The sequence below is a fragment of the Arachis stenosperma genome, chromosome 2 (genome assembly GCF_014773155.1).
Source record: "Arachis stenosperma cultivar V10309 chromosome 2, arast.V10309.gnm1.PFL2, whole genome shotgun sequence".
Lineage (NCBI taxonomy): Eukaryota > Viridiplantae > Streptophyta > Magnoliopsida > Fabales > Fabaceae > Arachis > Arachis stenosperma.
The window spans coordinates 1,310,156-1,334,708 of record NC_080378.1 but is presented as its reverse complement, the minus strand read 5'-3'; the positions used below and the strand labels follow the sequence as shown (position 1 = coordinate 1,334,708).

Genomic DNA, 24,553 nt, shown 5'->3' with positions numbered 1-24,553 from the left:
CGGTAAACATTGTGTTTGACTTTGTCGGGTTATGAGTAAAATTTACTGAACTTCTCAAACATGAAGCAGTTGTAAAGGGGAAAAATAAAAAAAATCATAAGAAAACAAGACAAACTCATCAAGGAAGACGGCTTTCTTATATATACATATATACAGGAATCACACACATAATCACAGAAGGCATAACAAAAACAATTGACAAAATAGTGTTAAACTATTTCATTGCATGCATTGCAACAAAAACTAAGTTGCTAATAGTAAACATTATTCATCCCAGAATACAACCCTCATGAGTCATGACCATACACCATATTGGCCATAGTATCACTTCCATCGCTTGAACATGCCATGCTTCCAACGCTTGCCGAATTTGCCATGCTTAAATTTCCCATGCTTAAACTTTCCATGACCAAAGAACCCATGATGATGACCATAATGACCATGAGTCAAATGGTGAGCACCATACATAGCGGCCGCAGCAGCAGCACCCCCTGCTAACATTCCACCAACGCCACCAGGCCAGTGCCCTGTTACAAGAAGAAGTCAGTACCCACCATGGCTTCATATTGAAATCAAATCATAAGCCTTCATCCGGAGAAGCAAAGATGCATTATCAACATAAACACATTCCAGAAAACATTAGGTGAGAGTCCTATTAACAGTGGCAGAGCCAGAATCTTAAGTTGAGAGGCCACATGGTTTAAAATTTTTTAAGTAACACAACGGCATCAAATGATCCAACTAGTGCTCAACCATGTGGGATAAAGTATTGTTCTCGTTGTTGATATAAGAAAAAAAGAGGATAAAACAAAGGATTTCAATCATAATTAATCATAACAAATCCCAACACACGAAAGGAGAGCTATTTCGTGTCTAGAATTCAAAGTTTGTATTGATTTGATATCGCTCTTGCGGCTTGCACCAAAACAGTGCTTTACTTGGATTCAAGGCAGCAACCTTACTGATGTGCTAAGAACACCCTCTTCAACATAATTTATATCTATACTATTGATAAAAGGGATACAAGAAGCACGTAAGTAGCTACCCATTCTGGTGTTTCACATTCCAAAAGCACCCCTAATAGTTTTTGTTTGTTATTTCCCTCTCTATAATAACCGATGTTCTCATACTGTTTCCAAAAGTTAAAATTTTCATAATAACTTCTACTATTACCAAATTGCAAAAGTAAAAAAATCAGAAATACCTTTATTCATATATGTATTCAAAAAACATTTTACTATCCTAAAACTTGGAATCCAATGCCCTCTACAAAGAAAACAAAATAATTATCATCTCAAATAATCTCAGCTTTGTAACTATCATACACATTAATTTATGAGTTATAATAATTTCCATAAAAGCTTAAGATTGCTAAGTATACCTGAATTATGATGGCCATTTGAAACAGGATAAGCTTGTGGTGGATACCCCGAAAGAGGATAACCAGCAGGTGAATATCCCGAAGGAGGATAACCGGCAGGTGGATACCCTGAAGGAGGATAACCTCCATGTGGTGGATATGCTCCAGGCGGCGGATACCCTCCTTGAGGTGGATATCCTCCGGCGGGTGGATACCCGGCTGGTGGATAGGCAGTTGGGGGATAGCCTCCTTGTGGTGGATACCCTGTTGCTGCTGCCGGGTATGGAGGGGGATACGGTGGTGCTGATGGATAATAATGGCTTCCTCCTAAATGTGAAAATAGTCCTTTCTCACTAGTCTCACCATCATTCTTGTCTTTACTCATTCTAACTCGACTCAGTTGATTTCACAATTTGATGATCCTTTCTTCTTCAAAGTCACGCGTTGCTTCAAAGCATTTGCTTTCTGATTTATTTATTGATTGATGACCTGAGCATCCACCTAAAAGGCAAAAACAATAATAAAACCATAGAATATTTATATACATTTGGAAAACTGGGAAACGTAACCATTGGAACTTGTATAATCTCTAGTCTTGCGTATTTTTTTTTTTGTGATTTAAAAGAAAATAAACAAAAATTAAGAGAGAAAAAAAATAAAAAATTGTTTAAACAGTTTTATTGAATATTACTCTTAAATTTTTTTTAAAGCAACGAAAATTTTACTTGGAGAGAAAGGGTCTTCATTGCGGTTTTTGCGATGTCTATCACTGTATTTGTATCTCTCAAGATCAACCGAAGATCAGCACGCCATTTCTAAAACATGATATCTCAGATTTTTAACACTAAAAGATCAATAAACCTAGAGTAATCTTGTAAATTATTGACAATAGTAAAAACCTCCACATAATCTAGTCTTGCGTACTTTGACTAAGCGATCTTAAAACAATTGGCCCTTAAAAACAAAAGAAAATAAAACTTGAGTATTTTTTTGGTGACTAAATAAAACTTGAGTATAATATTTTAATTTGAAATTAGAATTTAATTTTTATTTGTTTTAAAAAAACTTCACATGGTAATAATAATTAAAATACTAATGAGTTATAACTCAAATAACATAATCTTTTTATATGCATATTCATCTAAAATCGCAAGTTTAAGACTCCCTCCGTAAAAAAAACTGGGTAAGTAAAACATCATATTCTAAATTTCTAATATTCTATTGTTGGGTAGGAGAATATCTTCCGAAACATGGAAATTTTTTAGGAAAGACAAAATTTAACCGGTTTTCTTGTGAAATACTTACAAAAATACAACTAATTTTACCATATAAATTGTATAATTAATAAAAACTATTTCTATAAAAATGCATAAAACGTTTTTTTTAATGCTTACGCGTCGAATTATTATTAGACGTATTAATGAACCGGTTATTTTTGAATTTCTTAACAAATTAAAATAAAATCAATTTTTTTATAACAATAACAATAAATTCATTTTTTTTAGGTATCTAATTGTATTTTTAAATTTTTAGAGATTCAAATGTTTGCAAAACAAAAAGTCAAAGATATATTTGTCATTTTATAAAAAAATTTAAAGATATTCTATTTAAATTGTATAATTCAATCGGATCAAACCGGGTCTAATAATTATAATGCAGACAATTGAGTTTATTATTGTTACCATAATAAACCGATTTTATTCTGATTTATTAAAAAAATAAATTATTAATCGGTTTAATAAAAATGTCCAATAATAATTTGACACATATAAACATCTTTAAAATTTTTTTTTAATATCTTTATTAAAGTTGTCTCCTAATTAATATTATATTTTACAATGAGTTTACATCTAATTATATATGTATTTAATTAGCATTTAAAATAAGTGATTCCATTAGATCCGGTTAATTAATTAGTTCGATTTTGATAATTATATTGTATTACCACCACTCATTTATTTTTATTTTATTATATATTCTTTTAACTATTAATAGTAATTAATTAGTAAGATGGAAAAAGGATAAACCACTACACCCTCTGTTTACAAAAAAGAGATGTAACAAAATAAAACATCTTAGAGAAAAGGACAAATAGGTTCCTAATTTTTTGTCCTGCAGACATTTTCGTCTCTGACCATTGAAAAATACTTTTAAGTCCCTCACCTTTTTAAAAGTTGGACGGATTAGTCTCTCCGTGCAAATACCTCCGTCAGACTCAACGAAAAAAATTTGACGTGGCTCCGTTCTGCTTACCTGGCATTACATTAGGCTGCCTATGTAACACACTAGTGAAAGGTCGGTTTTGGAAAATGGACAAAAAAGTCCCTCTGTCTCAAAATAGCATATATTAATTAAGCAAGCTCTTGAGAATACTCCTCCTTCCACCATTCCCTCACAGGCCTTCTTCTCTGCTTCTTCAAAACATCACCGTCCTCGATCATCCATAGATTCCCACCATTCCAGTTTCCTCCTACTACTACTGCTATTACTCTCTTCTTGTTGTTGTTCTCATCCTTTGCATTGGTAGAAGCAGCAGAAGCAGAAGTAGTCAACTCAGCTTTGGGTCTCTGCATTCCAACGTCATTCCCAATCCAATCCATCACATAATCCAATCCGTCACTCTCGTAGCTTAAAGCCTCAGTTTTCAACCTGCTTTCCGTCTTGAACCTCGCAAGTCCAAAGTCTCCTATCTTGGCCGCAAAGGACCGGTCCAAGAGAGCATTACTGGGTTTGATATCGCCGTGAATCACCGGAGGGTCACAGGAATGAAGAAACTGTAACCCTCTCGCGACGTCCAGTGCGTTGTGGAGGTTGCCGTTGTGCATTCTTGTAACCTAATTTCCCAATCAATGGCGCATACAGTTTTTCAAGGTCCACCCCTTTGCTGAAGAATCTATCAATCCACAAGTACCCTCCACTTCTCAAAACCCTATCCACATCAAACAGCAAGAACTCCATCATCGTCACTGAAATTCACCAGTTCACGGTACGCCCGCACCGCACAAGGTCCACCATTCCGTCAAACACCAATAGGTTGTGAACTTAGACGAATCGGAGGAAGGGTTGAAGCCTAGGTTAGGGTTTTGGCGGTGGAAGCAATCGAAGGATTTGTAAGGGTAATGATCCCAAATTACAGAGAAATCGGGGAGTGAAGAAGGGAAAGGGCTTTAGGGAGAGGGGATGAAGGTTTGTGCAGCGCAGTTCGGGAGAAGCAACGGCGGCAGGAGAGGTGGTGATTTTGGCGATTGGAGAGTTGAAGAGAGGTGATAGAGTGAGAGGATGTCGGTGGCCATCATTGCTATCAGAAGAACAAGGTTCAGTGTCATTGAAGAAGGTTCAGCACACAAAACGATGCCGTTTTGAGCGACAGAGACTTATGTGTCCATTTTTCAAAAGCTCTATCCCACTAATATGCCACATGGGAAGCTGTGATGCCAAGTAAGCAGAGGGGGGAGCCACGTCAGCCTTTTCTGTTGGGTCTGACGGTGGCTTATGGACGGAGGGACTTATCCGTCCAAAATTTGTGAAGGTCGGGGATTTAAAAGTATTTTCAAATATTTAGGGGTGAAATGTCTGCGAGACAAAAGGTCAGGGACCTATTTATCCTTTTCTTAACATCTTATTTGACAAGAGAGATTGTGACATATGGATAAGGAATGAGGGAGCAGCAGTGGAACCGAAAGTTGATGTTGGAGTAGAAAAATCGTGATGATAAACTGATAATAGAGTTAAGGAATGAGGGGTAGTTTTGAAAAAAAAAATTGACGACATTAAAAAGTTGAGTTAATAGTTGAAGTGGTCTCTAAATTTGTAGTCAAACCTTAATGCTTGAATTTAAAATTGTTTTAAATTTATCCTTCAACTTAACAATGATTATTCCTGAAATACTTTTCGGTGACGAAATAATGACGTAGTTAGACGGAAGCCAATGCTGAATGAAAGCCATACTGAACTGGTAAAATGTCGCCGTTTCATTTTTTGCACCCAAATAGAGCATAACGACGTAAACGATATCGTTTATGTTCTATTTGGAGTAAAAAATGAAACGACGACATTTTACTAGTCCAACGTGACTTGTAGCTTTCGTCCAACTACATCATCATTTCGTCACTAGGAAATATCTCAAGAACAATCGTTGTTAAGTTAAAGGACAAATTCGAGACAATTTTAAATTCAGGGACGATATTGAGGCTCGATTGCAGAGACCACTTTGAATATTAACTCTAAAGAGTTTAAAAAATGTTGGAAATAATTTTAAACAATAAAACATGTCACAGATTAATTTGATTTTCAACTCAAAGGTTAATGGTCAAAATGATACGAAATTACGAACACTTCCATGTTAATAGTTTGCAGCTTCATGTATCAAATTCCTAAAATAAAAAATAAACTGGAAAAATTTAGTGGATCCTTCTCCAAGTGTAAAAGTGATGTGGATCAGTAGATCTAAAGTTACTACATGATACAACTTTCAAAAAAAAAAAGTTACTACATGATAATTGATATCAGTATATCACTCAACAATCACCCGCATTTATTGCGAGAAAATACTAAGTACATGACATGTTAGACAAGCATACAAGTTAACGGTGGATTCATGGCTGATAATGTACTCCTTTAATGGCATCAGCATGATCCATTTGGTCCATGCGTACCAATAAATGTTCCCAACGTTAGAAACCCCATCATGAAAATAAAAGAATTTTATGCATATATCGTCAAAAGAAGTTTCCTTACATTCTAAGAGCATGTGAGCTTTTTCTATTGTGGTTGACACAAAAAAACATGGACATGGCAGCATAACATCTTGTGTGACATGGACAAGATTCCTCGACTCAATGTTGATGCTCGGTGATAAAATATCACCGGCGAATTAGTCAAGCTTGGAAATTACTACTGCTTCTGGTACAACCTTCGGTAGATTTTCACACCTTCGTATTCTGCGTGAATCTCTCTCTCAGTTCTTATCCCCATTGGATTGCTTAACAGCCACCCTTCACCATCACATGAAATATCCGGATTCAATGTATCAATGTGTTTGAGCTTGTCAACTTCATCAAACTGATCTCTCATGTCAAGTGCCATTTCAACCACGTCGGACTGTACAAACACCTGCCATAATATAACCACAGGTGAATTTCAGCGAAAAGCAACCAAAATATCTTCAGAGGTTGTCCCACCTAAAGCTAACAACTATCTTATCATGTCCATGAAATATCGTTAGAAATTGAATTGGATGAATATTTTTTCATAGCCCTATGGTGAGATCTCTCTGGTTCAGGCGCTTCGGCATCTTCAGTGAATTGCGGGTGTGCCCTATGGATTTACACTAGTTTCTTTACTTCTCACCAAGTCTATGCGATTCGTGCCTATGTGAACTAATAAGCGCGTGATGGCCTCTTGAAACCTTGTCACCAGATTAACATATACAATTATGTAAACCTTTAATCAAGTATATATATAGAGCAAGCAGAATAAAAAAAATATACCTGTCCTCCAGGCACTAAATTATCTACAATAGCACCAACCAATGGCTTCTGCAGAACTCTCCTTTTATGATGTCTCTTCTTGAAATGTGGGTCTGGACACTGCATTCATGGGGCAAAAGAACAAAAGTCAGCAATTATGAGGTTATTTGACACAAAAATCCTTTTAAAAATAACTGTAAGAGATAGGCAAAATGTATGTCTTAGAAACTATTTCTATTATAAACTCACCAAAATTGAAACTAACTGCAAGGGCCCAGGATATGCTTCTACCAACTGCTTGAAAGAAATTGTGGCATTTGCAAACAAGAAATGTCTGCATTTTAGTGTAATGGTCATTATTCCGTTGTTGATAAATGCAAATGCGTATTTGATTTACTTCACCATCTAAATTAAGTTAAGGACAGTACATGTTATCAAGACCCAGATCTTTGACCCATATCTCAGCACGCTTGACGAGCTACACATGGAAGACTTACATAATTATCACACAAAAGGAATGACAAAAGGAATTCAAATTTACTGAAAGGGAATAAAAATCAAAGGCAATAGAATTTAGAACCAAACATAACAGATTTTTGTACCTTTCTCCGTATTTCCAATCCCAAATAATTTCTCACTTTAGGATTCCTTTTAGCAAGCCACATAAGAAACCTGCCACTACCTAATGTTATTTACAATAACAGATGAAATAAATGAGTATATGTCCCTCATGCAAAGAAATGTCAATGTGATTACTTCAAAAGGATAAAAAATGCCGGAGATAAAAGCATAATAAAAGAACTTCTGAATTGTATTCAGATGATATGGGAAAAGAGTCAATGAAAATAAATTATATCAACTAGAACACAATATTTTGGTTTAAATTCAATATATATAATTCCAGTTGAAATACAACTTCAGCAATACATCATGAAATAAGAAAACTGTCATTGTTAACATACATGATCCATACTAACAGTTAACAACCATAGATAAAAGCATATGACAGATTTAAAGTTTGTCATCTACCGCATCCAATATCCACCATGAGCGGCAGCATTGGATCTGCAAAGACCTGGTTCCAGTCTGGTACTTGTGCAGGTACCTATTAAGAAAAAGGAACCACTTTAGTTGAAATCCAAAAAGTCCTACAATGCATGGCTTGATGGTTTATCAAAATTTAACACTCATAACGCATGATACAGAAACTACATATGCCTGCTTTTTGTGTGTAAATCTTATCAACATATTAAAAAAGGGTAAACCACCAAAAATGCTTTTGGATTTTGTTATTGACAAAAATACCCTCAAATAATTTAAAAATGTGTCAAAAATGCCCAATTGTGATCAAAGACTTGCTCCATTAATGGAAAAGCATTCCGTTAACGTAAAATGTCTCAATTCACGAGCTATTTTGTTAGCGACAAAATAATTAGGTGCATTTTGGTGGTTTACCCTATTAATAAAATTACTGTATTCCCCTCTAAAAATGAGTAATGAGGATCTATCAACCAGTAGTTCAATAAAATGCATTGTAATATATTGACAGAATTGAATTCAATTTCACTATGATTTGAATTACTTTGTTTGAAATAAATCAACAAATATAGAATAATCAAATGGAGAATTTCAGTTTATTTAAATTGAATAACATTAACATTAAATCATCAACTTACTGAGAAAGAAGAGCTCAGGGGATTAACATGTTGCCTTATCCTAACATGACCCAGATCCTGAAATAGAACACACAACATTCCCTGAGACATATTGAGAGATTGGAAAGCTACGCTTTGTAGAGGAACTCTCATCTTGTCTATAGATTTCAATGTCACTACTAAAACCTAATTAGTGTAATTTCCAGTAAACAGAAGAAGAAGAAGAAGTAGGAGAAGGTACCAAGTCGTAAGAGAGATTGAGATCAGCATATTCCAATGCAACCAAGTCAGGGCTACGGGGAAGATGAGACTCTTGTTGGTGCTGGTCCACTTGAGCTGAAGAAGAAGACACGTGGCAGAATGAGAGAGGATAATTACGACGGGAAGAGGTAACGGCAAGAAAGGGTAACGCCGGAGGGCGACTCCTCAGAGCACGACACGTGTTGTGGCAGAACCGTAATCTCACGAGACGGCAGCAAGCCATTTCTATTTATCACTCTCTTTCCCTTCTTCGTTTTTATATTTTTTGGCCAACCGAACCGGTCCAGACCAAAGGAGACCCGACCCTGCAAAAATACCCGAATTGCCTTCAATCTATCCATACTACGCTCTCCTCTTCTGCCGTTGCTCTCGTCCTCCGGTTCCGATCTGAAAGATTCAACTCAGCGTTATCCTCTACATTCGGGTTCCTGCAGGTTCTGAACCAAGTCACGAAATTCGCTTCTTCCAGCTGCTGCCATTGCTCCGGCGCCGTCGCGATCTGAGTCTGCCATTGAAGCTCGGAGAGAGTTTGTCGCCGCTGCGCCGAGGAGGACTCGCTGCAACTTCCGCCGTTTTCTACTTCAGCAGGTTCTACGCCGGTCTCCGCCCCCTGCGCTGGTTTCCTCCGCCGCTAGTATCTCGCGTTGGCGTCCCTTGTTCAAAACCGTGGAGCCCTTCCACGATTTGATGATCTCCGGCAGTATCAAGATGAAGCCGCCTATGACCTCTTCTCCTCCTCCACTGCCATATGCTTTTTGAGTGGATTCATCGGTTCATTTAAACGGGTCAAACTCGACCCGGTGGGTCGTCTTTTTCTTGAAAATTTAATATTCCAAATTTACCCTTCCCTCCGTCTAACCCTATTTTGCCTCTTTTTAGTTTTTACTCAAATAACGTAAACTGCAACTGAGGTTCTTGGAGCTCTGAAGCCAGCTGCACCGCCGTTGCCGCAGTGCACCAGCACCTCATTTGTGTTCGACTTCTTCCAAGTTGTTCTCATCTTGTATATTTCTGATTCCAGTTTTTGTATGTCGCTCTTCTGTACTTCTGAAATTTGACCTAAATAATTGTTTTTCAGTTATTTTATTTTATTGGTTTTAGGTTTCGACAGTGTCAATGGTGGATTCACAGAATGTTGAAGGTTACAGGCCTGCTCCGGATTTTGAGGAAGATAGGAGAAGTGCACTCCTTAATCTTGAGATGAATGACTCCACTGAGCTTTGGCTCATTAAGTTACCCTTTTCAACTGTAAAGTTTGATTCTTTTCTCTCAGTTGCTATTTCTTTCCGAATTTTCAATTATTGTTGCTCAATAGAAAAATAAAGCATTGTTATTTGCTACTCTACTATGATTATAGGATTGCTTGGTATTATGACTACTAGCTTCAGTTTGGAATTTTTTTTTTATCAATAATCCTGATTAAACTTAATTGTTATTTTGTTTATTTTTATTTATTTTTGTGTTAGTTTACATTTGTGGAGTTAACAAAATTATCTGTACCTTTTTTTTTCCCTTTTTACCCAGCACTTTCACAAATTTCAGCAGGTTTGTGGAATGACAAAATACGTGTTTGTATGCTGCTGTGGCAGATAATGTGCTCCCTGAACATATTCACGACAACCGCTTTTCATGTATAATGTTAAAATTGTGTAAAAACCTGAAGAGTAGTGACTCTGGATGTTGCAAAATGAGAAATATGTAATTGGTTTTGGTCTTTGCTTGTATTTTATTATAACATATCAGGATGTGACCTAATTGCATATAGTTCCAGTCCATTCAAATGAGTTGTTATATGTGCTGATTGTGTTGCATTCTCTGTAGGATATCAATGGTGTAGTAGCCTGTGTTTCATGCATCTGTAATCTTTGTGTTGATTCTTACTTTTGATATGGTCATGTTGACGATGATATCTTATCTGAGATTCTTTGTTTGTTTTTTCCCCCTCGTTTATTGACAGTCATCCCACCAAAGCAGGATGGAGCATATGTTATCCGAGATTGATGGGGAGGAATTGTCTTTCAATCTTCATAGTGATGGAAAACTTGCCAGCTTTGAGGACTCATCTGGTGAATAATGAACCAACTGTGACATCAATAACTTACTCTCTTTTTCAAGGACTGCATTTTGATCTCCAAAATGGCAACTTGCATATTTTAAATGTTTGTGACATATAACCTCTGCCTTGTAAGTGCTTTAACTTTTGTGTTTGTGCACTGCATTGGCAGAGAAACTATATGATTTTGTCAGCTACCCTTCCCAGGAGCCAGATGAAATGGTTTTTGTTCCCTCTCCTACAGAACCGAAAATCGGTATGCTTCTATAGATTTCTTTTCTAGTTCATCTCGCTGGCTATATGTTAATGTCTGATAGAGTAAATGTTCAAATTGGTTTAAGACATGTAGGATATCAAATCAGTTGCTTCCAAGATTTTTACCATTGAGTTGGTTCTTTGTAGCACAAAATAATCATCAATTTAAGGACCAAGTGGTATTTAAACATAGAGACCAAATTGATGTACAAAATGTTTTAGAGTGTAAAGGAACAACTCGATGGTGCTAAAATCTTTGGAGAACTAAATTGAGCTTTTACTTTCAAATTTCAATATCTAAATAGTTGTTGAGAACGTTAAATTAAAATTATGGTCTAATATGCATAATGATACCAAAATGAACCCTTCTATGATTGTGCTGCAAAATGATATTGCTTTATTTTGACTTTTCTATTTTAGTTAGATATTCAAGTTTCATATACATGTTAGATGAGGCAATGACTAGTCGATTTGGGGAGATGTAACTATTCCTTTTCAAATAATATGTTTGGCCTGATATTTTGTGGCCATATCCTCATATATTAGTATTTTGATGACTCACTAGGAACATCTAAGATTCAATTCCTCATTAATTGTATTTTGAACATAACTTCTAGTACGTGAACTGAGAGAGAGGGGGAGACTGAGAAAGATAGAGTATGGATGAATGCTTTGCAGTAGGCTTTTGATCAAGTTCGAATAACATAAGGTACATGAAATAACACGTCAGTAACATAGAAGTTGATAATGTGTTGAATGTAAATCAGGGACTTTGTGTTACCAACTTACCACATTTTGCCAATTTAGCAACCATGGATCCATCTTAAAAAGTGGTGGAATTATTTATCTAGGATTCAAGTTACACCTTTGGGCTGTTGACATGAAAAGGTTTTTCAGGTTTAATTTGTAAATATCACAGACTCGAAAGAAAATTATGTTGAACAGCTATAAAACAAGTCACTCTCAAATCTCAATGATAGTGATTGTTGTTCAAAGAAAAAGTAGATGAGGGGCATCAAACGGGTAACAATTGTACTTGAAATAGAAATCAGGTGAGTTAGTGGTTGTACAAGGAATGAAAGAAATATCAGATTAGAGTGTGTGGATAAACTTCTAAATACGTGATTATGGGATAATATGAAAAAAATGGATTTTTTTTTAGTAGAAAATTTTAATCAAAAGGAGATGCTAAATTGTGTTTGGGTATGGATGACAATATTTTTATCAAAAGTGATTGTTTGTTTTTTTGTTGGGGATGGGGGGTTCTTAAAATTAGAATAGAAGTTGCATTAGAAACCAAAGGGGATGAAGGGAGCAAGGATATCTGAAATATAGATTGCATTTTTGTTTTCGACTGAGGCCACCAAGGTTGGGTTAATTTTGGTTTCAGAACTCAGAAGTTGGAATCTTTATCTATTTTCTTGTGGAAAGAAGGAGAAACATTGGATTGTGACTTGATAGTTTCATAAAATATATTTTACAACCTTTTCTGTATCAGTGTATATATATGTTCCCCTTTGTTAATGAATTCTTCTTTTTTGAGCAGTGTGGTGGAGTGATTATAAGTGCTTATTATGTTTTATTTTTTTAAAAAAGCATGTTCTTTTCTTGCATTGCCATCTAATGTAGTTCCCTCCAAGAAATCGTCGATTGGAGGCTTGGTAATTGTCATCAATTCATTCTGTGTTGTTTGTCTTATATGAGGATGAAGTATGTATACAAATTCAATATTCATGAAAGGTCTCTTGTAAGCTGTGAACAATCTATTAAGTTGTGCAATAATCAGTATCATTATAGTTTTTCATCCCTACACTATGTTGTTCAATATCATCACTATGTTTAATTTGACATGGTTCTCACTTCCATTTTCAGTTTTACACCTTGGTGAAGATACTATTTTCACCACTTTAAAAGTCACGTCTCGCAAGATTCAGTGATTGTTGTCAATGTAGTTTTTTATGGTTCTCACTTTCTGTCTCTAAACAGCTGGAAAGATTTCACGGCGAGTATCTATTGTACATTACCCAGATCCTAAAGAACTTGAAGAACGCAAGATTATTGCAAAACATGCGCATCAAAATTCTTCAGGAGTCACAAAGACAACTTCGTCCCGATATTTCTCAACACAGATTTCTGGTCGTGCAGGTTCTTCAAAAGGTAGCAGGAAAAGCTCCGTTTCTCAAGTTAGTGAACCATCAAATGCTGCAGAACGCACCAGTGGAAAAAAAGTGTCCGAGCTCTCCCATGGTAATAGCACTGGCATTTCCGGCATGTCTTCCGATCATTCTGATGGAGGAAAATCAAAGAAGAGAAAGCATAAGGAGTAATGTTTTTGTTCTCTTTATTAACCGGAATTATAGTATGACGTTCAAATGTTGCATTTACATGGACCTTTAAAAGGTATGAAAATGAGGTACTTGAGTTGTGTTTGTTAGAGTTGGGCAGTAGGATTTTTGCACTCTCTTTGTTTCCCTTCGTACGTTAGAACCCTATATTAATTTGTTCAAATATTTTGGTTAATTGGTGTAAAAAATTGGTATTTCTTTATTAGTGAAAGTATGGTTGAGAGAAAGAGAACAATTGATACTTGTCGGTCGAATACAAAGTGGATATTAATTATTACTTTTCCCTCTGGTTAGAGGAGAGGCCTTAGCTTAGCTATTGTCTCAAGAGAATTACACTTATGAACCTAAGAGGCTGGCTTCGAATGTTAATGACCTTCCTCCTTCCCTTCGCTGCATTGAATATGGACTAATTTTTTTTTTTTATATATTGGACTAAAGTGTCAAATACAAGAATATTGGAGAATTTGGTTTTTTATATAAAAATGAGTGTGATTTGTAAATAAATATACAATACACCAAAATTGAATTTCAAATAATTTAAAAAAATGAAAAATTCAATTCGAGGAGGTTGAATTGCAAATATATATTTTTTTAATTTAAAAAATAATTTACTATTTGAAAATGCCGAATTGACAAAAAGATATTTCGTTTTTACGATACCATTTTTTTGTGATCTGTTAATATAAGTCATATCTTAATTAATTTTTGCTATTAATTTTTTAGACAAATTACAATTTAAACCATCACATCTACATACATAAACCAAAAAGTAAAGATTAAAATGAAGAAGCGAGGCATTAATAAAATTTACATTTCAAAGATGATTAAAATATATATTTTCCTATTTATATATTTTGGTTGTTTTCTACCTGATTATACAGAAAGCAGTAACCATGGACCGAAAAGAATGGAAACCAAAAATAAAGAATACAAAAAAGGCCCATTTATCTTATCTTATTTGTAAGCCGCAGGTGAAGAAAGATAATCCAGAATTGTGAAATGGCGAAGAAGGGGAAGAAGCAGCTGATGACGTCAGCGCCATGGAGGGGCGACGACAACAACACTGAATCAGAATTCCAAGATGCTAAGCTCAAAGTCACTACCCAGCCGGTAATGGCACTTCCACCATGCACGTTCCTCGCTCCAAGTCCAACCACCACCATCACCACGACGGCGACGATTCCATCGAGATTGACCCTGAGCTTCGCTACAGTTTCCAGCGCAATTTTCAGGTTTACTTTTCCTTTCAATTTCACTAGTCAAATTTTGAACAAATCATAATGATGATGATTAAGTAGACAATATTATTAATTTACAACTTCATTTATCTTTGTTAAGAACCTATTCGTTCAATTGTTCATGTGGCGCCTCCAAGAGAGTTGAGTTTCATGTCCTTGCCTAGTTCTCTAATTGTCGATTACTAACCCTAGTTCATGATATTTGTTACTTTATCTTTTTAGCAATGTTAAACATAATACACGAAGTAGCGGTTTCACTATATGTTTCTTAATTAAATAAGGGTATTCTGATAAATAATATTCAATTCTCTCTTTGGTGTGCAAATGACTAAGGTTTCAGATATCATGAAAATGGAAAGAAAGAAGTACTAAAAATGTAAAAGCAAGTAGGGTTTGTAATACTATGGTCTTTCCCTTGGAAGTTTCTCTTTGTATGTTCTTGGAGCATTTATATGATATAAAAATTAAGAATGAGGGCTTAGTGAAGCTCGAAGAGGGTGCAGGAGCCACTGAAGATAACATTATTATGAAACAGATTGTCTTTGTCAACTGTTAGCTATATGTTCAATTTTATGAAGTTAGGTATTATGACTGAGATACATGAATCCTGTTGTCTAGAATCTATACATAGAAAAAGGAATACTGCTCGGCAATTTTTAATGTGGGAAAAGTTTGTATGAATCTAATGCATGCAACTTGGTCATTTTATTGTTGTGAAGTGATCAGTTCAGAGCTTCAGATTCCTCGTAATCTTCACTGCTTTGTTAACTTGGTATCATTCTCGGTAGTATGTATACAAAGATGATATTCGATGTTATGCTGCCTCTTTTTATGTTTTCTTTTCTGATATTATAGAATTAAATCACTTATTTAATTGTTTCCTTCTTGCTTGTACATATTATTTTCTCGTCCCTAAGTTTGAAATATTATTTTCTTGTACATGCAGTTTCTGCAACGGGTTTTTAGCATTGACACGCTGGTGAAACCTCTTCCTCCTGCCATGGCATATGATGTCTCTCGCAACTTGACCTTCTTCACCCGCATCTTCACACAATTCTTTGGTATGTTAAAGAGTTAGCGTACATTTATCCATAGTTGAGGATTAAATGGAAAAATAATGCATAAAATCAAAACTCTACCAATTGTTTTCAGGGTTTCTTATTAAATATAGCTCCATATCAGTTTTTCTTCCCTTTTGCTCTTCTAGCTTCAGCTTTTATGCATCCTAGTTTCCCTTAACAGCTTAACTTGAACCTTTTTCTTTACGATAGGCCCTTAGGCTTTAGTTGTAAAGATCGCTTTTAGAAGGGGAAAGGGGCTTGCTAAGCATAGTACCGTGTCAATTTGTGCAGGTAAGGTGTGTGACTCTGTACTAGAATGAGATGGGATGTCTGTGATATATAGGAGAGAGGAAGGGCATAGGAGAGAACCCTTGTCATTTTGTATTTCCATTTTTTTCCCTTCTGCCTTAAGTGCCTTGAAGTCATCTCATCTCTTCTTCAGTTCTAAACTTTACTTTATAGTTTATATGTATACTCTCAACTATGCTTAGATGGATGGGTTCTCACTCGAAAATAGGCATAATTAGGAATGATTGCATTAGAGAGAGAGTTGGGGTAACGCCAACCATAGGTATAGAGAACATGATAGAATTTTGTATTATACTACATAGAGGGTAAGTAGCTAGCAGCAAAGGAAGACCTATAAATTTTTGGAGGAAATTATTAAAAGTAATTAAGTATAAATAGTTCAAACGCATATATGATTTATGACATAGCACTGATGTATTGTTTGATCCATGTAGTTGACTTTATCTAATGGGATAACTCTTGATTATTGTAAACATGTTATGTTGCATCTTAATTTTATATCATTGAAATTGATTAGGTGAGATTTTTGTGTCATATTTGCATTTGACAATAGTAGTGTTTTAATAGCCAAAAATCAAAGAGTACTGATATTATGGAGTAGCTGAATAGGGGTTGCCATAAAACCTACAAATGACATGATACAATCTATTCGAAACTCTAATGATTACAAGTATGCCAATATTATAGACAGCAATGGATAATATCATGATATGTATAGAGTTCATGGTGAACTGAGGTCTATACTATTATTGTCAAAATCAAAATTACTGTTGACAATCCTGCTCTGTTATCTGGATTAGTATACTTTGGTTATCTTGCACATTAAGTATTTGTTAGCTGGGTAGAAGAAATACCCATAAAACCTGAGATTTTGATCCCTTTTGTTAATATGGTTGTCACTTAATAAACTTGCAGATCCTGAAGGTATTGCAAATGCCCAGAAATCATTGGGCATAGGACGGGAAGAGAAAGCTCGCAATGTTCGCTGAAGAACCCTTATGAATGTTATGTTTGTTAATGTACCATTTTCAAATCAAAGTTGTTCATTTATAATGGCCCAGATTATCATGTACATTTTTATGACTAAGTATTTGCTGGTTCGATCAAGTAAAATCCATATAGTTATTTAAGCTTGTTTATCAGTTTCATTTTCTTTTTCATAGCCTGCCAACAGGAGCTCCAGCCTCCAATCAAAAACTAAGATAGCAGCTGTAATCAAATTTAAGTTTGTGGTCTCTGAGTAGTTCTTTCACTTTTTTAAGTGAAATGAACTTGTGAAAACTAAATTATCAAATGTTAAATGGAATGAATCAGGCTGACATATTTCTTAATGTGACAAAATACATGATAGTATTTATATAAAAACAAAATTTATAAATATCATTATCTTTAAAGGTTGATAATAAATGAATAATTTTATAAATACATTTTATGAAATACCCGAGTGGTGTTTTTTGAGTTTTGAGTAACTTGAAATATTTAATAATTGAGTAACGTGAAATGGTATTGAATTAAATTGGATAAAAAAAATTATCCAATTTCTTAAAGATGGTATAAGAAAACATAATTGTATGGGACTTAATTTAAAAGATTTAAATTATAAAAGTTGTGACTTACAACTAAAACCTATTCTTTCCTAAAATTTGTAGCAAGAAACTAGGATATGAAATTTCCAAAAGCAAACAAATTACAAATAGATTTTAAATTTTGGAAAAGAATTTTACATTCAAGATAATATTTTAAATTCTAAATTTCACATCATCAAGGTACAAACTGCAAACTTTTGCATGTTCTAGCAAGTATTTTCACTTTTGTGTATTGTTAAATAATAAATTATTTTATTTAAGTTAAATAAAAATTGTGTTTTTAATTCGTATTGTTATTTCAATTTTATTTTTAATATTTTTATTTTAAAATTTTGAATAAAAAATATATAATAAAAATAAAAGTAGAAAATAATTTTTATTTTTATTTATTCATAAAATTGTATAAATAAACGATATCTGAAATAAAATAAAAATTATTTCTCAAACCAAAAATCCCTTAATTTCGTAGAGTTGACTTAAAAAAGTAAAAATTTTAATTTTTTAAGTTTGCAACACGAATTTTTTAAATAAATAATTAAAATAAATTTCAGATTTACGCATATTTATTTGAATGCTCTTTTCATTACTATTCATGGGGCAGTTTGCAAATGTTGAAAATATTGGGCTGAGTTGGTAATTTGGTATATCATGAAGGGCACGAGTGTCAATTTTATTCCAATGTTCCTTCCTTGTATAGCTCGAGTCCGAGAGAAGAAGTGAGAAAGAAAGAAAATCGATCCCAATAAACATGGCGGGGGTTAGGCAGAGAGCAGTGACGACTCTCCCGAACATCATTCGAAGTCTCCGAAAGGAGCCATTGAAGCCTCAAAACCATTCTTTGCCTTCTCTTCGACGCGCTTTTTCTCTCTACGATCAAATCAACCTCATTGACCAAGTCCCCGATGACACCCTCCGATTCCAAGGGTAGGGTTTCAGTTACAGTTCAATTAAATTGGATTTATACAATTGCAAATTTGAATAATTGTTCCTTTTTTGGGGTCGATTTTGTAGGTATACTGATACAGGGTTTACTGTGAATGGTGTTGAATATGAAGGGAGCTTGCTTTGTGTTGGAAATTTGCTCTTATCTTTGAAAGCAAACAAGTTCTCAGATATCAATGCTAATAGGTTTTGTTTCTATTCTATATGTTCATGTTCCCTTTGCTTCTGCTTTGGTTTTCTTTTCATAACCATTCTCTTGCATTGCCCTCTTCCTTTTAGCCTATGTAATTCTCAAAGGTTTATGATAGAATGAACTGGTAACTTGTGTAATGAGGTAGTGTCTATTTTGGTTTTTGAGATTGAATGGATGAGTCTATGGTCGTTAACTTTTCAAAATGACTAAGTAAGTTCTATAGTTTAGAAATGTGACTCCTGCTAGTACCTGGAAATACTTCTCTCTCGCAATTGTTAGTGTAGTGCTTATGTGAACTGTGATGGCCGGATAACGTAGACAGTTAGGTCAATGTGGTGACTGAGATTGGTTCATGTAACTTATATTGGTGTCCACTTCAGTATTACACTAACAGATATGAGACAAAAGTTTGGCTAGGACTAATAAGAGTAATGGAGGACTTAGTTGATCATTTTAAAATGTCAGGATCAAATTGACTTATCCAACCTAATGTGGATTACCTCATTTTGTAATAGTTTGTCTCTATGAAAACTTACTCGAGTCTTCAAGACACCATTTTAGTTTATATTTTTAATAAATAAATAAATATTTTAAAATTAAAAAACCCTCTTACTATGCACACTCCTAAGAAGATAAAGAAAAGTTAAGTAATTTAAGCCCATAATCAATGTATCTGAGAACTGAGCCAACTTGCACTATCCTACTTAGGGAGAACAATGCTTGTGTACTAGAAACTTAGCTACTAAAGGCCTTTGAACTCGCCAGCTGTGATACCCACTCTTAGGAAAATAATGCAAGCTTCACAAAAGAACAACACTCCAAATTGAGTGGAAATTTGTACAATAGTTCTGTAGAGAAAGAAACCAGCAACATCAGCAATCAGCTTAAGAATAACCAATATGGTGACAGACATAGATTAATGAATAAGCAGCTTTCAGATTCGTAAATAACCATGCCAATACCAAGGGAAAAATTAGTAGGCGTGTAGAACTTGTGGAATTGTTGTGTTTTCTGATAACATTGCAGTAAAATGATGGTAGCATGATGCATGGATTGCTTCATATATGTCTGCATCGCATATCTGTGTTTTCTCCTATTGGATCTTTTCTGGAGGATATAACTGCGCTGATGACTTGCTTTTCAGTCTAATAAAATTTCTTTCTTTTCCACATATGGCATGGTACCAATGCTAAGTACAAATATGGGTAGGGAGTGCAAAATTTTGCATAGGGTATAGATACATAAAGATACTTTACATAAAAATGTACATTCATAAAGAATAAAGTAATTAAATCATAAAATAAATGTAACTTTTTTGCAATGTTTTGTGCAAAAATGTCTTATGAAAATGCAATTTGAAAGGATAAAGTAATAGTTTGATTCATTTAAAAGCAATTCAAACAATTTATTTGTAAATTTTTTGTTTATAAAGACTAATTTTACTTTGGTAGCATATTCTAGTTGAATTATTTAACCAAGAAGTACTCATGAGTATCAAACTAGTGAAACTGATGATATCCTCTGATAAATGGCAGCAAAATAAAAAAGAAGCTATGAATTACAATGTTATAGTTCTATATCAGCTTGTATCAATGAAATATACTCGATGTCTTATTTGTTATTTTGTTTTTTGTTGCAGCTTATCGCTCTTCCAAATTATTCGGCCTATTCCAGGTTAGATATTTTCGTTTTGTTATCCATTTTATTGCTTGTCACCCTGCTTTTCCATTTTCTTACCATATCACCTTCAAGTTCACAATGCGAATTGGAAAGTGCAAGTGCATCTATAGGGACCACCCATTTTCAAATGTCATCCAATTTCCAAGTGAATTAAAGTAAACCATGGATTCACTACATTATCATTATCATAACTGTATAAAGTAAAGAGGTTCCCAAGAAGGATATAGGGCGAAATGCATACTAATCAAATTATTTGTCACTCCATTTTAGCATAAATTTATGTTTATCTACCTCTGTCCTACTCTTCTATTTATTATTTGTATTTTTTTCACTTCTATTGTGCCATTTAGCTAACCACTTTGACTTAATTACAACATACTGCCTTTTTTTCAATCCCATACATGAGCTGTGGTCACCTATCAAATTGCTTTAGATTTACATAAACTGATGCTTAGACGCAATATATGCAGAGATTTTGATTATTGGCTGTGGAAGATACATTCAACCAGTGCATCCTGAACTTCGTCAGTTTGTTCGCTCTACTGGCATGAAGTTGGAAGCTGTTGACTCGGTACGTATGAGTAAATTTGAATGTTTACTTTGATACATAGGTTGTAAACTTGATTGTATACCTCATTTATTTGTCATCTGCTAGAGGAATGCTGCTTCAACCTACAATATACTGAATGAGGAAGGTCGTATTGTGGCTGCGGCGCTTCTTCCATATGGAGTTTCTTCATGAACTTTAGACTTGTTGCTTGAATTTTCCACATTATCACCATTTAAAGATCGTAGCCTAGGTGGTTCTTCAGAAATGCTTTAATTTTTAATAATTTCCCATGAAGAAAGTTTTGACATAGCACTTGTGAATTAAGAGCGAGTCCTTTGTAATAATAATTAAAATGTATAGGCTCTTGCACTCATAAATAAACAACTTTGATCTTCAGGTAGTTGCTATTTGATCTTGAATGTCATATCAGTTTGTCTGGGTTGAAAGGGAAACTACATTGTTCAAAGGGTTTTGCACTTGAAAGCTAAGGATTCAAAACTAACAGTTGTTTTTATGGAAATAAATTCCTGAGTTTCATGAATTTCATAAAAACCTATACTTTGAATATTTACGAAGTGCCTTAAAGTGTGTCATTAGCTTAATTATTATTGTTATTATTATTATTATTATTATTATTATTATTATTATTATTTATCTCGTGAGTGGTAACGAAATAATTTTTTGTTTGACATAAGGAGCTCAACACACATGTGTCATCTCTGACATTGCTATCAACAATATGAATTATTTATAACACCATTCTGTGGCATATGAGAAGGATTGTTCTACGCAGTCTCTAATCTCTGTTGTCTTCTTGTGAAAAATGACATCATTTCTGCGTAACCATATAGTCCATATCACTGAGAAGAAGCCAACTAGCCAATACTTGCGTACCTCTTTCTTCATTGACACAGATTTCCAACTCTCAAATTGCTCTTTTACAGTACCGGGGATAATCCACTCCTGTTCAAACGTCGAGGCCCAAGCACACCACACCTGCCAAGTGTACTCACAGGTAATAAACAGATGTTGTATATTTTCAGCATCTTTCTTACATAACATGCACATAGTGTCATTCTGTTGTAAGATTTCCAATCTACTCAGCCGATCCTTAGTATTAATTTTGCCTACCAACACGAACCAGGAGAACAGTTCCACTCATAGCGGAACTAGACCTTTCCAAATTTCTTTAGTGAACCTATATCTCAGTAGCTCCTCGTCCAAAGACTCTTCCTGCAAAACCTGCACAAATGAGTTAGTAGAATAAACGCTTTCCTTGTCAAATTTCCAAACCACTCTATCTTGCACTTCTGTTATCAATCTAACAAATTGCAATACTTGAAGCACGTGGTCTAATGTCTCTGTTTTCCATTGGCGTAAACGTCTCCTCAATTACTGATCCTTTTTGGTTTGAAATCAAGAAGAGTCTCGAAAAGGAGTCTTTCAGCTTTCCCACTTGGAGTCACGTATCCTCCCAAAACCTGGTGGCCCTACCATCCCCTACTTCGATAGCAAGGCCATCAATCATCTTTTGCCTTACATTTTGCTCCCCTATTTGCAAGTGACAAATGTCTCTCCATGGACCACCTCTTTTTGGCAATTGCTGCGATGACAGGAGGTGATTTGGATTCAAGTTGTTACAGGAACACACACTCTTCTTCCATAGAGGGCATTCCTCTTTTGAGAACCGCCACCACCATTTAAACAGTAAAGCAGCATTACGGACCACCGCATCCCCTACACCCAAACCTCCTAGCTTCTTTGGTGTCTGGATCATCTCCCACTTCACAAGCGCCATGCCAAGTCGCCCATCATCCTTCCCCCAGAAGAACCTTCTCTGCAATGAGATGATTGTACGTGCAACCGCTTTTGGCATCTTATACAAACTCAGGTTCGGCAAACTGTTGATAACCGACTTGATGAGTACTAGCTTTCCAGCCTTACTAAGGACCCTTCCTTTCCACAAGCTGAGCTTCTCTTCCACCTTGTCTATAACCGGCTTCCACATTTTTACCAACATCAGATTCGCTCCTAAGGGAATCCTAAGATACCTCATCCGGCGGACAAAATAGTATAGTGTCATCAGCAAATTGTAAGTGTGATAACTCTATATTATCTCGACCAACTAGCAGTGGAGATATACGACCATTTCTTACTGCCTCCCCTATCATCCTGTTAAGCACATCTACCACCAAAACAAACAAGAACGGTGACAAAGGATCGCCTTGACACAGTCCCCTTTCCATTCTGACTGGCTTCGACGGTGATCCATTAACCAAGATAGACATAGATGCCGTTCTAACACATTCCTTAATCCATGACCTCCATGTTCTACCAAAGCCTATCGTCTCTAACACTGTATCAATAAAACACCATTTAACTCTGTCGTAGGCTTTTTGAAAGTTTAGTTTGATGATTGCCGATGGCTTCTTTCTCAGTTTCAACCATTACACCGTTTCACATGCAATTAAGGCTCCATTATGTATCTTCCTCCTCTTCACAAAGGCGCTCTGCGATTCTCCGACTAAACCTGGCATTACACTCTTCATTCTTCGTGTCAACAATTTAGAGATGACTTTATAGACACAACCAACCATGCTGATAGGTCTGAGATCCTTTATCTCTTTAACCCCAATGAACTTCGGAGCCAATGCTACCCATGTGACATTAGAATCCCCTGGTAATGATGCAGTCTCAAAGAAGCTCATCACAGCTGCAGTGAACTCCGTTCCAATTTCATTCCAATACTTTTTTTATAAAGTTCATGTTGTACCCATTACTCTCTAGAGCCTTAGACGATTCACAATCCCAGACCGTCTCTTTCACTTCATCCACTGATGGTAACACCTCTAGAGTTTCAGCTTCCTCCCTCCCCAACCGATTAACCAATCCATCCCTAAAGCTTACATTTGGAGAATCCTCCTGATGGTACAGACATTTATAAAAGTCTCGAATCGCAGTCTTAATTCTTGCTTGAGTCCGCACTAGTCTCCCGTGAATTACCAAAGTCTCAATCCTGTTATTCCTTCTCCTCGCTGAAGCTATATTATGGAAGTACCTTGTGTTTCTATCCATCTCACTCGCATGCCGAGATCTAAACATTTGCTTCCAGTGAACATCTTGCCTCACATACCACTTTTCACAGCACCTCACTAACGCCCTCCTCTTTGCCTCCATTGTATCATCGTATCGTCCACTGCTAACCATGTCATCTACCTTCTTTATTTCTTCCTCAAACCTCTTTATCTTCTCGGTTATATCCCCAAAATGTTGCTTATGCCATTTGCGCAAAGGTGTTGTCAACGCTTTCATCTTCTCTAAGAAATGCACCTCACCTAATCCCCTCCACTCTTCCTTTACCATTCTCAAAAATCCATCATGTGTGAACCAGGAATCTAAGCTGCGAAATGGTCATGGGCCATCAAAGTTTCTGCTGTCTTCCATAATCAAGGGGCAGTGATCCAATAAACCCCTTGGACCTCCCCTTAGACGCATATCCGAGTATACATCAGTCCACTCCACAGAAACTAAGTACCTGTCAATACGATTGCACCACTGTCCTCTAAACCATGTATACTTTCGATCATTTAGTGCCAA

The 24,553-nt window shown here is 35.4% G+C and overlaps 6 protein-coding genes across 6 annotated transcripts; 3 read left to right on the top strand and 3 right to left on the bottom strand.

The window, feature by feature from the left end:
* Positions 1-118: 118 nt before the first annotated feature.
* On the bottom strand, positions 119-1,878 carry LOC130960543 (glycine-rich protein A3-like). The gene is made up of 2 exons (XM_057885959.1): positions 1,382-1,878; positions 119-527 (listed from the first exon to the last, which is right to left on the bottom strand). Exons 1-2 carry the CDS (start codon positions 1,743-1,745, stop codon positions 325-327), a joined length of 567 nt encoding a protein of 188 aa, XP_057741942.1. The 5' UTR covers positions 1,746-1,878; the 3' UTR covers positions 119-324.
* A 3,813-nt stretch (positions 1,879-5,691) lies between these two features.
* Positions 5,692-9,477, bottom strand: LOC130961247 (uncharacterized). The gene is made up of 8 exons (XM_057887012.1): positions 8,725-9,477; positions 8,505-8,561; positions 7,858-7,933; positions 7,431-7,510; positions 7,257-7,306; positions 7,078-7,162; positions 6,850-6,948; positions 5,692-6,472 (listed from the first exon to the last, which is right to left on the bottom strand). The coding sequence occupies exons 1-8, from the start codon at positions 8,965-8,967 to the stop codon at positions 6,254-6,256; spliced, it is 909 nt and encodes a 302-aa protein (XP_057742995.1). The 5' UTR covers positions 8,968-9,477; the 3' UTR covers positions 5,692-6,253.
* LOC130961175 (mediator-associated protein 2) lies at positions 9,432-13,768 on the top strand. The gene is made up of 6 exons (XM_057886910.1): positions 9,432-9,444; positions 9,656-9,747; positions 9,846-9,992; positions 10,702-10,810; positions 10,970-11,053; positions 13,039-13,768. Exons 1-6 carry the CDS (start codon positions 9,432-9,434, stop codon positions 13,377-13,379), a joined length of 786 nt encoding a protein of 261 aa, XP_057742893.1. The 3' UTR covers positions 13,380-13,768.
* Positions 13,769-14,363: 595 nt separating this feature from the next.
* LOC130960732 (uncharacterized) lies at positions 14,364-17,138 on the top strand. The gene is given in 4 exon segments (XM_057886185.1): positions 14,364-14,504; positions 14,507-14,629; positions 15,582-15,696; positions 16,921-17,138. Coding segments are annotated over 4 exon segments (420 nt in total). The 5' UTR covers positions 14,364-14,396; the 3' UTR covers positions 16,995-17,138.
* A 1,122-nt stretch (positions 17,139-18,260) lies between these two features.
* On the top strand, positions 18,261-21,497 carry LOC130962609 (uncharacterized). The gene is made up of 5 exons (XM_057888798.1): positions 18,261-18,515; positions 18,603-18,719; positions 20,366-20,400; positions 20,877-20,977; positions 21,062-21,497. The coding sequence occupies exons 1-5, from the start codon at positions 18,340-18,342 to the stop codon at positions 21,146-21,148; spliced, it is 516 nt and encodes a 171-aa protein (XP_057744781.1). The 5' UTR covers positions 18,261-18,339; the 3' UTR covers positions 21,149-21,497.
* Positions 21,498-22,998: 1,501 nt separating this feature from the next.
* Positions 22,999-24,319, bottom strand: LOC130961174 (uncharacterized). Its single transcript, XM_057886908.1, has 4 exons — positions 23,960-24,319; positions 23,737-23,878; positions 23,418-23,633; positions 22,999-23,312 (listed from the first exon to the last, which is right to left on the bottom strand). The coding sequence occupies exons 1-4, from the start codon at positions 24,317-24,319 to the stop codon at positions 22,999-23,001; spliced, it is 1,032 nt and encodes a 343-aa protein (XP_057742891.1).
* Positions 24,320-24,553: the final 234 nt, after the last annotated feature.

Bases quoted from the DNA above. Each gene is read 5' to 3' on its own strand.
- LOC130960543 (XM_057885959.1), bottom strand. From the start codon at position 1,745: ATGAGTAAAGACAAGAATGATGGTGAGACTAGTGAGAAAGGACTATTT. The intron at 528-1,381 runs GTATACTTAGCA...TTCTTGTAACAG, and splicing joins AAATGGCCATCATAATTCAG to GGCACTGGCCTGGTGGCGTT.
- LOC130961247 (XM_057887012.1), bottom strand. From the start codon at position 8,967: ATGGCTTGCTGCCGTCTCGTGAGATTACGGTTCTGCCACAACACGTGT. The intron at 7,934-8,504 runs GTAAGTTGATGA...TTTTCTTAATAG, and splicing joins CCCTGAGCTCTTCTTTCTCA to GTACCTGCACAAGTACCAGA. The intron at 7,163-7,256 runs GTACTGTCCTTA...ACTAAAATGCAG, and splicing joins GATCTGGGTCTTGATAACAT to ACATTTCTTGTTTGCAAATG.
- LOC130961175 (XM_057886910.1), top strand. The intron at 9,748-9,845 runs GTATATTTCTGA...TATTGGTTTTAG, and splicing joins TTCCAAGTTGTTCTCATCTT to GTTTCGACAGTGTCAATGGT. The intron at 11,054-13,038 runs GTATGCTTCTAT...GTCTCTAAACAG, and splicing joins TCCTACAGAACCGAAAATCG to CTGGAAAGATTTCACGGCGA.
- LOC130962609 (XM_057888798.1), top strand. From the start codon at position 18,340: ATGGCGGGGGTTAGGCAGAGAGCAGTGACGACTCTCCCGAACATCATT. The intron at 18,516-18,602 runs GTAGGGTTTCAG...TCGATTTTGTAG, and splicing joins GACACCCTCCGATTCCAAGG to GTATACTGATACAGGGTTTA. The intron at 20,401-20,876 runs GTTAGATATTTT...CAATATATGCAG, and splicing joins AATTATTCGGCCTATTCCAG to AGATTTTGATTATTGGCTGT.
- LOC130961174 (XM_057886908.1), bottom strand. From the start codon at position 24,319: ATGGTAAAGGAAGAGTGGAGGGGATTAGGTGAGGTGCATTTCTTAGAG. The intron at 23,879-23,959 runs GTAATTCACGGG...CTGTACCATCAG, and splicing joins ATAACAGGATTGAGACTTTG to GAGGATTCTCCAAATGTAAG. The intron at 23,313-23,417 runs GTGAAACGGTGT...TTATTGATACAG, and splicing joins TAATGGAGCCTTAATTGCAT to TGTTAGAGACGATAGGCTTT.